Genomic DNA, 17,427 nt, shown 5'->3' on the forward strand with positions numbered 1-17,427 from the left:
ATTAATATTTATTTTATTTTATATTTACACATAAAAAATACATCAAATCAATCAACTTCAAAAGCTCTGCAGTGTAGCCACAAACTTAAAGAGACAGGTGTGGAATGCACCCAATGAGTAAACCTATTTGCTCTTTCCTTTAAAATGTAAATAAAAATCAATGCTACATCACTTAAACATCAGGAGATACAACTGCATATGTCCAGTAAGTGTGCTAAAAAGTGTTACAAATCTATTTTAGTTCAGATTCATAACCTTTTAACAGTCATCGCTATGTGCAAACTAGCAAAATAAAATTGTTCCTTAAAATGTTGATTTGAAATTTGTGCTATAAAATTAATAATGGCTGAATGTAAGCAGCATCAGTGTTTTCCATCATCGTGTCATTTTAAATTAGGATCTTGATTTTCACAGACAGTATATGAGTAATCAGACTTGTAATTATAATTATGCTACACTTCCATGACAACATTGGTTACAAAAACAAAAGTAAGGCTAAAAACAAAGAAGGCACTGTCAAAATCACCTTTATCACCATTTTGTCCAAATTACACCTCTGAATGCATCACATAATTAAATACTATAATAATGAATTTGAGACATACATCAATCAGGCGTAACATTATGACTCCATGCCAAATATTCAAAACAGAATTCTGGCAACTTCATACAAGAACCAGCATAACTTATTTAGGGATCTGAGTTAGCACATTTTCATTTTATTGGTTCACCACTGTTCCTATCTGGTACCTCATTCAATATGATTAAGTGCCTGTTTAGGAACATGTTTTTTTTTTTGTTAAGGTTGGTATTTGGTTAAGGTTAGATTTATGGAAATGTTTTGGAGTAGTTAACATGTTAGCAGAAGTAGCTTTATCTCAAGTTACACCATACAATAAAACAGCCTAAAAATATATCATTTCAGGGCTGTTTATGGCTACAGATGCAAACACATTACCATGGCAACCAGAGCAATGTGATCTCTCTGGACCCGACTGTCTACCATGAATCTTCTGCTTTGAACTTGCCATAAAAATTTAACCAATCCAATATATTCCTTGTCTCCTTGTCATAATGTTGTGCTCAATCAGTGTATATGTACAATGTCGTTTTTTTTGATTAAACACAAAAAATACAACTTTGAGAAAAAAAAAAAAATGAAAAAAGGGGGGGGATAGTTCTTGGCAACATCCTTCATTTATACCTGGTCTTTCATTTGATGTTGAGGCTAAACTGAAGGCAGAGGTATCAGTAACATTGGCTGTGATTTGCTGGCATCACAGCTGTTAACAAGGCTTTGGATTGAACTCTATCAATAAACCAAGTCCTACAAGTCAAACAAGTTGTTCTCATAATTGCACTTCAGGTTGTATTGTTCAGTCTTTCTTGACTTGGAAAAGTCCGGCCTCTAGTGAAACATGCGAGGTACTGCAGGCCGGTCAGTCTTGCATGTCCCGCTCTTGGTATTTTTTTATTCGTAAACATCGCGGACATGGATCGCTGGTAGATTTACAATGAAGATGGAACACTGCCTTACAATCTTTACACCTGTTTTAAAGGAAAACAAAGATGAATTTAATATAAACAATAAAACAATATGAAATTGTTTAACAAACTTTGCTGGCGAACATACCGAGTGGTGCTGTCAAACTGGAAAGGAAAGATTATTTCATTGGAGTGGCATGTTTGGCAGATGAAACCTCTTTGAGTGCATAGGTCACATTGGAAAACATGGTTAGACGCGAGTTGCACCAATGTGATCAAGTATATAGGGTACTGGCCCTCTGCGATCTGGAAAAGACAACATAAAATATAGGTTGATAGTTTAGTTACAGTTACAAGTTACAGTACAATAATTTAATTGGTTAAAGGTGCACTATGCAACCTTTCTGGTCTGGTGCCTGTAATGTTCTACAGTATGGCCTGATTTAGTCCTACTTTAATCTATTATGAGTCCCCTTCCCACAAATATTACGCCAACTTGAACGCCACTCCGTGAAAGTAGATAAGTTCAATGTTATACTGTGAATCAGTCCTGTGAAAGCAGCAACATCTCCATGGAGCCAAGCAGGTGGCGGATCCCTCACCAGAAAAGTAACATAGTGCAGCTTTAGCAAGTCGCAATACAATAATGTGAATAGTGATTGATCTGATGGATACCTGTCGTAGATCCAGGATACTGTACAGCTGACTGGACTCCAAAAGGTAAGGCCTCTGTTCCATCCTGGAAATATAAATACTGATTTCATTTGAACATTTGGCAGAAGTGAAATTTCTACTTATTTACTTGTAAAATGTCTCTTATACTAAATGCCTTAATGTGAATTGTGGCTGTAACATAAGGTTGTTCTTTAAATAAAAACTCAAACAAAATAAATACATAAAAATAAATAAACTAACAGCAACAAAAGAGAAAACCAACTAAAATATCTTGACCGACCTGGCTTGTAGTCTCTTCCAGGCGTTGCTACGACAGGTGAGCAGGTAATCACCTAAGAGCCGGAGTTTTTGTCGGATTTTATGGATTTGGGCCATGGATTCGGAATGAGTCATCAGATCTGGGTTCAACTGATCCAGGTTCAGCAGAGGCTCGTGCTGCACCTCTGCCAACAGCCGCAGCGCCTTCTTCGAAACCTAAGCATAAAAATATAGTACAGTACAAGAGATAAGTATATGGTTTTGCATACACATAAACTTCACTAGCAGATTGTTTTAAATTTGTAGAATGAGATAATAAGGGGACAGTTAGTTTTAGTATTGATCAAATTGTAATTGAGATCAAGATTTGGATATTTGATCCTACTTGAAGAATTTTTTTTTTTCGTTAAATGGCACAGATTAAAAGTCAATATTGTTTACATTCAGGAAATAAATACTGAAAGCAATTCAAAATTTAGACTGATCTATATGTGAAAAAACAACACCACTTTATACAGTTATATTTATCCAACCACAAACTGACATGTAAAAGTGCATTTACTGACCCCATCTTAATTAATGACAACAAGATTTCAAACATTGTGATGTCCCATTCTATTAAAAGTTGTGTGTATGTGTCAAACTCGCCTCTCTCTCTACTAGGTCCCAGTTGTGGACCATACGAGAGGGGATGATGGTGGTTTCTCCAACATGGCAGAAGTCGCAGTAGTACTGTCCTGTGAACTCACACAGCCTCGCTCTGCTGCGGGATGGGCCGATCTGACGTGGACATCCTGAGCATGGCATAGAGGAAAGTTAAACACGCATCCTTTAGATACCTCTGAATAAGGAGCCTCAAAATAAAAGTACCTGCACATTTGAAGCTCTGCGAGTCCAGCCCTTTCTCTACTGGGACGGTGCACAGGTGAGTTAGTAGAGTGCCATCCTCCTTGAGCCTGTGCTGCACCAGTCTGTAGAGGTTTCCGTTGATCCCTGATGGAGCAACGATGGGCTCCTCTGTTGTCCCGTCCTCTCCACTCTCCAAATATGAGTCCAGTGCTCCGCGGACCAGGTCCCTCCAGGAGCGCGCCTCTTTGGGATTCTCTGCTCTCAGCCTGAGGGTCTCTCTCACTGTCAGCAGTTTGAAAAACTCTGCTCCTCCCATAGACACATCTGGCACCACATCCCTAATGTCCTGAATGGGATGGTTTATCCAGAGCTGCTTCCTGTTCTCCTGCAGCTTAAAACCTTTGAGCGCCTCCAGAGACAAAGAGAAGACCAGAGGAGCCCAATGCTGCGCCTCAGAGTCAGTGCAGCAGTACAGCACAGACTCTTTGATGGCGTCACTCTCCACATCACATGAACGAGACCAGTCAAACACTTTAGGATGAGGAGCTTCTTCACTGATGCCTGAGTCTGAGGAGGACCCCCCCAGGTCTGGACTGGAGGGCACCGATGCCACAGGGGGTAACTGAAGCACCTCCCAGTGCTCGTCCACACGGGGCACTGGTCTGCACTTATGCACCGCCTCCTGGATCCTGTCCAGCCAGTCCTCAGCCTCTCCACTATCGGCCGCTCGCAGGTACAGCCTTTTTCCCGAAAATGAGAGCTCAAATCGCCCGTCTGAGGAGGAGAGGCGGGCGTCGTCACAGCGCACCAGGGAACAGTTCTCTGCACAGGTGCGCTCCTCAGCGTTCAGGTAAAGCCTGAACTCAAAAGGAGAGAGTTCACAGTAGTAGTCACGCCACATTCCCATGGCATGACGCCGCTCCAGGTGTCCGAGCTTCAGCAGCCCGCGGAAAGGATTGGAAAGTCCTGACAGAGAGTGAAAGATGAGTGTACACACTTTCAACTTTCTAAACACAAAAGACAATACACAGGAATTTAAGTAAATAACAAGGGTCATGACCCCTTAAGTATTTTATGAATGACAAAAAGCTCTTTCAGGAAACTTTCCCAAAGCTATAATTGGTGTACAGTGTGTGGCATCATCGGTGTTTCCCGTTAGCCATTGAGAGCAAAAAAAATAAATTATAGACACCACCACACAAGTGAATCATTTACCATGGACCAGCGTTTATTTGCTGCATTTATTAATTAAATGTGCTTGTAATCAGCTGTAATCTTGTACACCAAAAAGCATGCTATCAAACTAAAAGATTAAGTCACTATTATATTGACACAATGTACCACACAATCTCAAAACAAAGATATGCCTTTAATTTTTAAACAACTACACTATATATATATATACAGGGGTGGGATTTAATACATTTTCTTCTTCCCACTCTTTTTCTCACTTTTCAAGCTTAAATAAGAAAAAAATATGTGAAATGTGCATTAAGTGTACTGGATACATGTATATGTAGTATTGTATAATGTATATTGTTGATGCCCCATAAGGTTAATTAACTTTTTTTTAAGGAAATATGACTTTATTGTAATGAAAAATCACATGTAATGATGTCTGCTATCAAAACAGTAAATGTATATTTGTAATGTTGAAATTGAGATTTTGTATTTCAAAGGACCTAGAGAGACTAGCTGATTGTCCTGCTTTCAGCTAATGGGATCCAAATAAAAAACAGACAAACTTCAAGTGGTATTTAAGTGGGATGCATAAATGACATAATAAACTGGCTGACTCACTTTTTAGAGGTAGAATGAATACCTTTTTATTTTTACAAGAAACCCTTGTATTGAATATGCAAAAGTGGTAATTTTTTATTTCTCATGCCATTTCATTTTGTTGGCATGAGTATCAATACTAAAAAAGTGGATTGTTTATTTAAAAGGAGACATTCATACCAGTTTTCCTGCGGTGTACAACACTGAGAGGGGGAGTGGACTGGGGAGCGTTGGGTTCTGGGAGGTTTGGACCCTGGACAGAAGTTTCATCCTGGTGCAGATCTGGGACTTCCTCCAGCGTCGGTTTGTATATATCATCATCTGAGATCCACGAGCGAGAATACTGCAGCGTTCAAAACAGACACTTCCTCATTCTTATCAATGTAACTGGTTTTTAATAGCACATTTAAATATTTCAATAGGTGTGACAAGAAAAACAGTGCAGTAACTTCTTCTTTTCAGCAAGTGTTTGCAGCGTAAATGAGTTTAGTTTACTTTGCACTAATAGACAAACTGCAATGTTTTAAAATACAGGTTAGTCACAAGATAACCCATCAATGAAAGTCGCTACAAAACCACAAGTGTTGAAGTGAAAGTGATTTTACTCTAAGAAGCATGACTTAATAAAACAAAACCATGATTAAAACTGCAGGTGAAAATAATTTATAGCCAATAGTGTTGCCACGATGATAATAAGAAAAAACACTCTTTAGACAGTAGAATGTGATTTTCAACATTAAATAATAGTACTTTTTTATATTGGCATGTGGCCTTATATCGTGTAATCCCTCAGTCGTCCAGGTAGGTTCCATAGTGGTCCATGAGCAGACAACTAGTCTGTCTTACAGTTCTGATACAGCTCAAGATCATTCTAAATCTATTCAGGAAAAGTTCATTTCTGTCCTATGCATGTGACTTTTTTTTGTATTTCTAGACTCTTTTTTTTAGCATTAATACCTGTTCACATATGTGTCTAGTTTAAATAGTAGTTTTAGTATCAATTAGTATCAGGGTTCAGGTCAAAAGTATCAAAAATCTAATAGGTGAAACAAATGGATTGCTTGCTAACATGTATACTTTCCAAAGAAAACAAAAACCATTGCTTTATGGCTATTCAATCTGCAATTTTCAAAAACCGACCCAAAACGCCATGCCCTAAGGTAGCGGTTTTCTTTATCTCTCAGTGACTCCAATTTTACCTGTGGATCTGTCCCATAAGGAAAATGTTAACTTTTAAATCACAATGTTGTCACTCATTACATACCTGTTCAACAAACTCTACTTTTTAATTCACATTTTAATATATTCAATGTACTCAAATGCAAGTACAATTCACATACACACAAGTGGCTTATGGATAATGAGTACTTACTGATAGTGATTCTGAGTGCTGTCTGCTGAGAACACTGGCAGAGCGACGGGCCTCCTGCTCAACCACTGGTTCAGATTGGTCTTCAGAACTGTCTTTTCTCATGTTTGAGTCTTCTTCATTTGGGACAGGCTCTGACTTCCCCTCTTCATTGCTGGATTTTACTTTTTCAGGTGTTTCATAGTCCAAATTAGGTTCAACATTTTGGTTAGATTCATTAGAAGGGGATATATCTTCTGGAATCTCGCTACATAGTATTAGCTCATGGGGTGGAGGTGAAGGATCAGTGAGGGTGGTCTCCTGATTGGTCTCCTGGTTGGTCTCGTTTTGGATTGGTGTTTCTTGTGTTTCGCTGTCGGAGCTGCTCGATATGGCGTTTTCGGAGAGCTGGTCCGGACCCGAGCTGGAGACAAAGGAGTCCTCACGCATCGAGTCCTGGCTGAAGTAGTCCTGGGTTTTAAACAAACTACAAGAACAAGACAAAGAAAGAAGAGGTGATATAGAATGTGTAAGGCAATGGCTCAGAAATTATTTAAATGGAGATACGCTGAAACTACAAAATACTGAATGAATTTCTGAACAAAAACAAAATCACACCAATTATACTATTACATTATTTATAGGTTTTAAAACATAAAATTGTAATGCATACACCAATGTAGGACAAAAAAGGTCTTGTCTTAAAAAAAATAATAAATTAAGGTCACGGTCCATAGAATTAGCAGAGGTTGCATTACTGTCTTTTGCTAACATCATGCGCTCACATTACACATAAACAATGGAGACTATTATTCCTGAATGTGATACAGTCAAGTATGAATATGATACAGAAGTATCTTTGCGGGAATATTGGTTTACTGTAAATGGGGCAAAATGAAAAGCTATTATTATTGCCCATTATATATAATATTATATATAAAACCTAAAGGCTATGGCTTTTCTTACGGCTGCGTTTAAAATAGGAATATTAAAATTTATAATGGTGATTATTCGGGTCATCATATAATTCTGGTGACAATGTGCTATTGTGGTTAAAAATTTGTGCATTGTGACAAATTCTCTCTTGAGTATAAGCTGTCTGCTGTAACAATTTTTCAATCCACCCCTCCTATTGGTTAGCCTCAGCAAGACTGAGTGAGTGACAGGTGGATTTAATCAACTGAAATGATGTGTGAATTTTCAGAAGAAGCAGATGACTTTAGTTACCTCTTAAGCAACACTAGGTCAAATTCAATCATGATAAAATTTTAATAGTGATCTGTCTGCAACAGGATTGTGGTATTCATTTTCTGGCATATTGCCCATTACCAATAATTGTATTAAAATACTCAAAACTACCAATTTGTGTGCCCCCTGATTGCAATTAGGCCTGGCACGATAACACATGTTAAAATTGTCTGGATAATCCCTCAGCTGTCCAGCTATGATCCATAGTAAAAGAAAAAAATTTTATCTGGACAAAACATTACAGGAGTGAAGACATTTTTGTAAACAGATGTTGATAGACATTCTTAGTTTCAGTGTAGTTAGCTCCTCCCTTCAAACAGATATAAGGCAGTGTCCACCAGCAATCTGACCAGGAGTGAAAAAGCAGCTTGGATGAGCAGCGAAATGTCTTCACTCCTACAACTCGTGATATATCTGACGTAAATACAGGAGCTACACGATAATATTGAAACCAATATATACCACTGACCCAAGAGCAGATTTAAGCCACAAAAACTAGTCTAAATCTACAAAAATATTATCTGCAAAAAATAAATAGGAGAATGAAACACTTTAGTTCTTAGTTTGCATCTGTAATGAGTTTTAGAAGATATTAATTGACTCTTTTACACCTCAAATCTTATCCTATAACCAGAACATAAATAACAATTTTCCAGTGCAAAGGAAATGTACATATTAACCTGAAAAAATATTGTTCCAGCTTTCACATACTGAAAGATAAGTCGATATAGTAGTTATCGTGACAGCAATGCAGCCTGACTGTAATACAACAATTAACACAATTACAACCTGAGACATAACACCACAATGAACCAACACAAACACAGTTAAACTTAAACCACTTACTCTTTTGCTGGTCTGTTGGAACAGACAGTAACAGAGACATCTAGGTCACTGGCAGAGGACTGTTCAGCTGCAGGACTCCTAAACTCCTGTCCTTGGAGCAGACTGTCAGAGCTCAGGCTGGAGGAGAGGTGGGACGAACCAGTGGTGTCTAGACTTAAATTTGAAGAGGTCAAATCTGTTCCACCGTTGTCCCCTTGTCCGGCATACAAAACCTGACCCTCCTTTGGCAAATCCAGCGCATCTGAAGAACTGGATGTTTGTGAGACCGAATCCCAACTTTCGCTACCATTCGCTTTAGCTGTTGCATCTCCGTTGACCTCAAGTGCATCCAGCTGGGACATGGGGCAGAGTCCGGCTAAAGCTAGTGGGGTTGTGGTCCACTCTTTCAAGACAGCGGACTTGTAGGACAGGTCAAATGTGAGGGAGGAGAGGCCTTGGAGGTAGCTAAGGAGTACCTCTCGCTCCTCTGGGTTTAACAAAATGGCATTGGGCTGGTAGTGGGTTTGCAGTTTGGACTCCTCTCTGAACAGTGAAACTAGATAGCATTCCAGCAAGCCGTGGTTGAGAGCTAGCCGTAACCAAGCACGACAACGGCCCACCTCCGTCGTCACAAAGTTGAGCTTCTCCAGTTCAGTGATGACATCACTATAGAAAAGGAAGAAGTTTAGATTAACGTAAATTAAAGACACAAACTAACTGAGCTCGGGAATGGAGATTTATATTTTTATTTGATTTATTTATTTTAAATCTTGATTTTGTTATCATACAAATAAATCATTTATCTTGGTTCATGGGGTAAACAATGAAGATAATATATTTGACTTGATGACCACTGGTGGGTTGGTATAAAAATAACACAGAAATTCATTTAACTTCTAATTTTCTTTATTAGATTGTCAATGTCTTGGAAATACAAACTGTTTAAGTGTTCCAATGTATGTAAATCTTACATTTAAAGGTTTACTGCATAACTTTTCTAGTGAAGGAACCGCCATCTATTTGTCTCCATAGAGATGTTATTGCTAAGCCCACAATGTTCAATAATATGGCATTAATTTTAAATGTATCCATCTCCATAGAGACCAAAAGTAAGACATGTACCGTAAGAATACATCCTTTTCAAGGTATTTAACAGCCATAAAAACACCTAATATAATTTAATAAATCCAAGACAGATTCAATACCATGATATAGAACATTTCAGCCAAAACAATACCATCATAACTTCATGGAGACAGGCACATGCAGACCAACTACCAGAAAAGTTACATAGTGCAGCTTTAACTTACAAACTTAAATTATATATATTTTTTAAACATACCGATGTGTAACTGTTTTCAGGAGGCTCCAGAAGGCGGGTTGAGGAAGTCCTTTCTCCTTCTTCCTGCCTCTGATCCCATTATCAGAGCGGATGAATTTGCTCCTGATGCCATGGATGAACACGGCCTCGAGGGCGGAACAGAGGAGGTTCGCATCACCATCTTCACTGGTGACCACAGTGTCTGACGTCACGTAGCGTTTCTGAAGGGCCTTGAGCGACTGGACCAACCTGTCTTTAATCTAGGGCAAAAGAAGACAAGGAACTTATACCTCAACATATGTTCTGTGGAAAATAAGGCTATGACTATATCTACTAGAACACACCAAAGTATGAGAACAGACAAACTTATAACAAAAGTCATGTAAATATAAATTAAAAAAAGAAAATTTATAAGATCTGGAATTATTGCGAATTTGAAGAAGACCTATTGTGCTTGTGTCTGCTATTTATCTATAATCTATGACACCCAAGGAGCATTATGTTATAAATTGGACATTTTAATTTCCAATATTAATCTAAAGTGACTTGATTAAAGAAACAAGTCAGCGGTTAGAAAACTTCAGTGCCCAATGGGAGCTGACATCACCATAAACGTCATCACAACAAAGAGTCGGCATCTCTGATGGATAATGGACTATCACGCTAGTGAGCCGCAGATTGACATCTTGAAAATAAAGATTGCTCAAATAAGCACGAAATGACTCCACATACTACTTGGGTAAGTAAATGGTGAGTGGAAACAACTATAACATGGTTAAAAGCTCTGAAAAGTAAATTTTGATAATAGCACTGTTTTGTTTTTTTTAAGCAGGCCTATGAACAAAATGATATTATTGATGTTGATAATGGTTATAAGGAGTTCTTGCCATATAATAAGATATATTGCATTAATGATAATATTTTTTTTTTTTTAAACAGATGTGGTTAGCCTGATTTAAAGTTTTCAAAGGTAAAGTTCCAACTGTTTTAGGTGTTATCCAATCAAGGTACCTTCTGTTAATCCAATCAATAATCAAAAGCTTTATCCTCTGCCTGAGTGGATGAGATTAAGCTCATCTAATTAGCAACAAGGGAGTCTTAAAGTAAAATCAAGACATTATTAGGAAAAGTTTACAATTTCATCAGGACTTACAAAACATTGATCATATCCTACATAGGGGATTACCTAACAGGGCAATACTCCTAGTGTCATCTGACCGAGTAAAAATGTCATTGTACAAAGAGTTTCCTTGACTTCACTGAGCAAGCAGTCTCAGTGTCCCAGCCAAGCACACTTGTAAAATTCCTGACTTGAGAAGCTACAATTAGAATCTGCTGAGTTGGTTACTTTCGCACAACAGTTTTTATTAGAGCAATGACAAATCACACAGCAAATCATCAATAAATATGTAAACTTATGATAAAAGTGTAATGTACTTAACTACATTACAGTTCTAAGTGTATTGCAAGGTCAGTTCTGTAATAGTAATTATCACTTGTTAATTATTAATCATGGCATCTTTAGATAATACAAAAAGATACCAATGGTTTCTCTTTTAGAAGCTGTGAAGCGCATATTAAGTTATAAACACTTTAAAATATGAATACAATCGTGTCTGCCTTTCTATTGCTCATATAAGTTAGTTTAGGAATGATTGGAAAGTAAAATCTAAGCAAGTAAAATCCCTTTGCTAGTAAATGAACAGCTGTTTTACCTGTTTAACATCTTTAGTGTCGGGCAGCGTCTCTGGCATCTGCGTGGCTAACATGGCACGTCATTCAGTCCCACATGGCACACCTAGAGATCCAGAGATTCAGAAATTAAAATAATGAACAAAACAAAATACTGATGACATCAGTTGTAAGTAAGATGGTTAAATTTATCCTCAATTTTTTATTCCTTGGCCAAGTTGAACAACAAATTGGTGTAACAAATTGTGTTTTTTTCTAGTACTGTCATCTACTAGGAATTCTCTTCAAATATAGACAATAAGTGATATTTTTACTCCAAATTGTATTAAAAATTAAGTAGTAGTAGTAGTTTTAGCAGAAGTCCTTGGCAAAAGACAATAAACTAGGTTAAAAAGCAGCACAAACTAGCTGTGTCTCCAGACTGGCTGTGAGAGAGCATGTGATGTCCTATCCTATTTTTGCCCTTCCTTTGCGCAAACAGACAACTGCAAATGTGCGCCTTTTCCGACACGCTATGTTCTGTGAAATATCCGCAATTTCATGGTGGCAATGAGTAACTGTGTCGAGCAGCGTCATGTGATTCCCATATTTACGAGATTGCAGAAGGAAGTAGCACACAGACTTCCTCTATATGAAGTATTGATAGAACATAGTTGCATACCGCGGTTCATCGCTATTACCTGCAAAAATTAAAGCTTTCCTTATGATTCCTGATGTATTCTGCCCCTTTACGTCAATATCTGTGTAATATACATAATAACAATGCTGTATATGGCGTGAAAGTGACATATTAAGGTAAAACTACTACTACTGAAACGTGAACTCTACCTAAGGCTGGAGCGTCTATGGATAAAATTCAAGATCAAAAATATTAGCAGCTATCCTGAATAACATGTGGATTAAACACACCAACTAAGCCTAATACATGAGTGTCAAAATGTAGTATTAATCTATATAGAATTAACATGTAAGAGAAAGAATAAAAGCGTTACATAACACGGAGGAAAATGACAACAACAGTAATTAGCTTTCGCGCTAGCCTCCTTACCGCATCAGGTTTGCTATCTTGTCATCAATGCTGCAAAACAGCGCGATTATTGCCCCCAAAATAAACCCGTTAAACTATCATAGATCCGGACACGTTTGCTCCATCGTCTCAGGAGTTAAAAAATCACAAATCAATACAAAACATACGATTTTTTTCTTCTTTACGCACAGCCGTGACAGAGCGCTCTCCGCCTGCCACTGATCAACTGAGGGCTAATGCATTCTGGGAAGGGTAGTCACCACGATGCTTTCATGGTTTCGGGAAATATAACTACATTTGAGTCAACATACAGTTTTAACGGTAGAATTGGCCTCTTCACCTTTTATTTAAGTAAATATTAGGCGTATAAATGCATATAAAAACTAGATATATGGAGTTACTAAGCACTGGTTATGATAATGCTATTTTAAATCGAGAATTGACTTAACAGTAATAACACTTGATCATGTTTAACTACTTGACATATTTAGCCAATAACGTATATTCTCACCCAATTACATTGTAAATTACACTGATATTGTATATACAGATCATATTGTCAATTTGCTGTAAAATTGTAGGTTTTACAACACTAATCTTCATTTTTCCAGATAAGTTAAACGCATCAGATCTACAGTACCGTGTTGATGTTTTTGCTCAACCATGTGAGGAGGACATCATGTTCTTTAAACTGTCCCAACCTCACTTTTTTGTTCCTTATAAGCAAGTCTGTTATATTTTACAGAGATAAATACCATAGCAGAGTAATGTTTTAAAACAAAGATAAAAACCAACCTACACCCACCAAAACACTTTTTTTTCTTTATTATAGGTCTACTGTTGTCTCATAAGCTCTACTTGGTGTGTTTTGTTTGTTTGTTTGTTTGTTTGTTTTCTGTAAGCAAAGAAGATTGAGGCTATAAAGAAATGCAAAAGAAATTCTGGTCACTCTGTGTTACCATGATGCAGTACACGCGTCTGGCATCAAGCGTCGCAATTGAGCCAGTTTTAGCGTCATATTTCGTCATAGGGAGAAAATGCCTATTACGTTAGCCTACATAGGTCTGAATTGTATAAAACATTTTAGTTTGTGTATTTTGTATCAATAAATAGCATCAGTGCTAAAGTAGTAAATAAATAAATAAAAAAGTAAATAAATGAATAAAAAGTAAATAAATAAATAAATAAATAAATAAATAAATAAATAAATAAATAATAATAATAATAATAATAATAATAATAATAATAATAATAATAATAATAATAATAATAATAATAATAATAATAATAATAATAATAATAATTCCTAATCTCAGGTGAAGCAGGTGTGTTGTGCAGGTTGCCTCATTCAGTGACGCAATCCTCTTTCACTTTCTGATACACAGGTAAGGTGCGTACACAGGGACCTCCCCGTGAGAAATTCAAAAGCAATTATTCAGGCTATAAACTGCAATAGGTGACGAAACAACGAGAAAGTTAATAAGCTTAATATAAACAAGGAAAGTAAACAAAAAGTGAGTTGAACAATAGCCTTTGACAAAACACGCCGTTTAAACATATTACATCTGAATAATAGTGTAGTAGTATTAAATCTAGTAAATCCATCCATCCATCCATCTATCCATCCATCCATCCATCCATCCATCCATCCATGCATTTTCTGCCGCTTATCCGGGGCCGGGTCGCAGGTGCAGCAGTCTAAGCAGAGACTCACAGACTTCCCCCTCCCCGGACACGTCCTCCAGCTCCTCCGGTGGGACACCAAGGCGTTCCCAGGCCAGCCGAGAGATACAGTCCCTCCAGCGTGTCCTGGGTCTTCCCCGGGGCCTCCTCCCGGCGGGACATGCCCCGAACACCCCCCTAGGGAGGCATCCAGGATCTGGTAAATAATAAAAATAATAACAATAATTAAAAAATAAATCGACATTTACGAGTAAGTTTAACTTTAAAGGACAATTCCCATATTCTATTTTTTTTAAATGCCTATAGTGTAATAGCTTAAAAAGCATTATTATAATACAATTACGCACTATAAGCATCATTACGCACAAAGATTTGGGACTGATTTGGCGTTTGCACACAATTTCACAATAAAGCACACGTTTTTAGCATTGTCTTATAGTGTTTTTGATGTTGTTGGGTTTTTTTTTTCATAGCCTACTCATTAATATATTATTTATGCTACGTGAATAGTGATTATTTTTTGTATACTTTTTGTATTTGTAATATTGTAATGTTTTTCAGCTTGTCTTGTCGCTGATGTAATCTAAGAAGGTTGTAAGAATGTGAAAACAAACGTGCAATTGGAAGACACTATCCTTGAATTCCCCAGGTAAGTAGAAAACGAAACTAGGTGGCGCCAAAGACTCAGGTGTGTATTTAAATGCAGGCTTGAGGCTATGATCCAAAGAATCAAGCCTGAGGATACATCTGAATTTCATTGACTTCACAAAACGGTGGATTTTTTACCCAGCAGCTCTCAAGACATTTAGTTTCAAACTCTTCTGAACAAAATGATGAACAAGATCCTGTTGGTGTGCCTCCTTTTCAACGCAGGCTCCTCGCTGACCTGCAAATGGATGGACAGGGATTTTAAACTCTACAGCGAAAGTCTTTTGGCTCTTCTCAAAACAATGGTAAGTTTAGACAGTTACGCACAGTTGTAGTCCATTACGTGCTTATGTAGAACTAATATGCATATATATTTTTTTCTAATCTAGAAAAACAACTCCACTGATGACATTGACCTGGACAATGTTGTGTTCTTCCCAAATGAGCTGTACAACCACGCGTCCAAAGAGTCGGTAAGTGAAGATTTTGATTTAAAACCCTAAATAATAAATATTCCAATTATAATTGCTATTTTGTATTGTATTTTAGCACGAAGAAAGACTCCATTTTGTGGCACATGTCTTGGATGAGATTTATGCCCTGTTTGAAGAGAACCAAACGCATGCGTCCTGGCCCGAGAGCGCAGTGGAGGACTTTTTGGACCTTATTTCGCAGCAGGCAAACGGCGTGAGAGGCTGCGTAAGTCTCATATCCAAAGATCTCAGCGTAATATACATAAATAACAGTCGTGAAATGGATGAGTGACTGTTATGTCTTTGTGTTGCCAGGTTGAGAAGCAAGCTCTAACTCCGCACAAAAAGAGTCACAGGAAGATGACCATGTATTTTAAGAGACTTTCTCGGCACGTCCTACAGCACATGGTAAGTTGTTTAAAATTGTCGAGAGAAAAAAAAACAAACAATGATAATTATTCTACAGTTTTAACAAAATAAGGTACATTTAAAGATGTTGAATGATAATCACACAAACTGTTCATTTATTTCCTGTAGGACTACAGCGCTGATGCCTGGGAATTTGTCCGGGAAGAAGTCCGAATCCATCTCCATAGAGTGCACCTGCTGGCCTCCTCTTAAACCACCACAACATCAGAATCATGGATCATAATTAACCGTTTTAATTGTATAACTGACCTCATATTTATTATATTTATTATATTTATTATATTTATTGTATTTATTGTGTTTTATGAAGAATATTTAAAATGGAACTGACTCAAAAGTATGTGTTATACATTTTTGTACTGTATTTTTGCACTGTTGAAATGAATAAAATGTAGGATTTTAATAGATTTTAAGAAGTTTATGTTGTGTTGCTGTAGCTCAATTTGAAAAGGTCTTAATCAGGGGTGCCCAAACTCTTTTCACCAAAGGCCATATCTTGAAAAATATGCGACACTGAGGGACACAGATATTACAGTGCTACAGGGCAATACAGTGGATAATTCAGATGGGTGCATTTAACATACTTTAAATAAGTATGTACTATAAATAAGTATTTAAAGTATGACAGTGCAATGTGATGTTATTTAGGTTATACTGGTAGGATTACTCAAATTTGTGGTAAAAAGTACTGATTATGATCAATTGGGCCAGTTCAACTGAACTGACCTGAGGGCCAATAAAAATTGGTCTGAGAGCCGCATTTGGTCCCTGGGGCATAGTTTGGACACTCCTGGTCTTAATAGCCTAATAATCAACTATTGAAAATCTTACACATAAGCTCAAAGCTTTGCTGTATAGAGATGGTGATTTAGTCTTTAGTCTTAAAATAAAACAAGACATTCTATGAAAGATCTTTAACAAACAACTAGTTTTTAATTCATGAATGGATTTATACAGCGCCTTTCATGACACCCAAGGCTCTTTACAGTGCATTATTCATTCACTCCACACTTGGTGTTTGTAAGCTACTACTGTAGCCACAGCTACCCTGGGGCAGACTGGTGGAAACAATCTGCGCCATCAGCTCCTCCAATACCAACACTCACATACACACCACTTTCATATGGCAATGGTTTTAACAGATTGTGTGCACTGGCTGGTTTGACTGAAATGAAGCCTATGGGAAGAATGAGAGATTTGTTTTGGAGGGGCACTTTAATATTTGAAAAACAGTTTACATTTTAGCTGTGTATTTCTTGTAAATACCATACCAAGTGATCTATTAGACATGAAATGGTTGCAACCAGACACCAAACATAAAAGTCATAGGCCTGACTTCAGTTTTCTGTAAACTCCATATTCCATTTCTACTCTCTCTTGTGATAATAATAATAATAATAATAATAATAATAATAATAATAATAATAATAATAATAATAATAATAATAATAATAATAATAATAATAATAATAATAATAATAATAATAATAATAATAATAATAATAATGTAAAATAACATTATTTCTTCTTTGAGCAGCAGAGCTGTTCATTTATGCCTTAGCCTTCCATTTATATCACCATCTGGTATAAAACGTACTGAAACATCAGTTAACTTTAGCCTACGGACCTAAATTTGTGTGAAGTGCAGTTCTCTGAGTTATTTTCACCGCGTTGTGGACAACAAGCG

At 37.1% G+C, this 17,427-nt stretch overlaps 2 protein-coding genes across 2 annotated transcripts; one reads left to right on the top strand and one right to left on the bottom strand.

Annotated features, from left to right (window-relative positions):
- Positions 1 to 73: 73 nt before the first annotated feature.
- Positions 74 to 12,735, bottom strand: plekhm1 (pleckstrin homology domain containing, family M (with RUN domain) member 1). The gene is made up of 12 exons (XM_033984523.2): positions 12,529 to 12,735; positions 11,504 to 11,586; positions 9,810 to 10,048; positions 8,489 to 9,133; positions 6,419 to 6,881; positions 5,227 to 5,389; positions 3,289 to 4,233; positions 3,067 to 3,212; positions 2,441 to 2,634; positions 2,161 to 2,224; positions 1,634 to 1,791; positions 74 to 1,548 (listed from the first exon to the last, which is right to left on the bottom strand). Exons 2-12 carry the CDS (start codon positions 11,555 to 11,557, stop codon positions 1,440 to 1,442), a joined length of 3,180 nt encoding a protein of 1,059 aa, XP_033840414.1. The 5' UTR covers positions 11,558 to 11,586; positions 12,529 to 12,735; the 3' UTR covers positions 74 to 1,439.
- Positions 12,736 to 15,020: 2,285 nt separating this feature from the next.
- On the top strand, positions 15,021 to 15,952 carry LOC117386858 (interferon a3-like). Its single transcript, XM_033984229.2, has 5 exons — positions 15,021 to 15,143; positions 15,228 to 15,311; positions 15,388 to 15,537; positions 15,636 to 15,719; positions 15,849 to 15,952. Exons 1-5 carry the CDS (start codon positions 15,021 to 15,023, stop codon positions 15,930 to 15,932), a joined length of 525 nt encoding a protein of 174 aa, XP_033840120.1. The 3' UTR covers positions 15,933 to 15,952.
- The last annotated feature ends 1,475 nt before the right edge of the window (positions 15,953 to 17,427 follow it).

This window comes from Periophthalmus magnuspinnatus, chromosome 19 (assembly GCF_009829125.3).
Source record: "Periophthalmus magnuspinnatus isolate fPerMag1 chromosome 19, fPerMag1.2.pri, whole genome shotgun sequence".
NCBI lineage: Eukaryota > Metazoa > Chordata > Actinopteri > Gobiiformes > Gobiidae > Periophthalmus > Periophthalmus magnuspinnatus.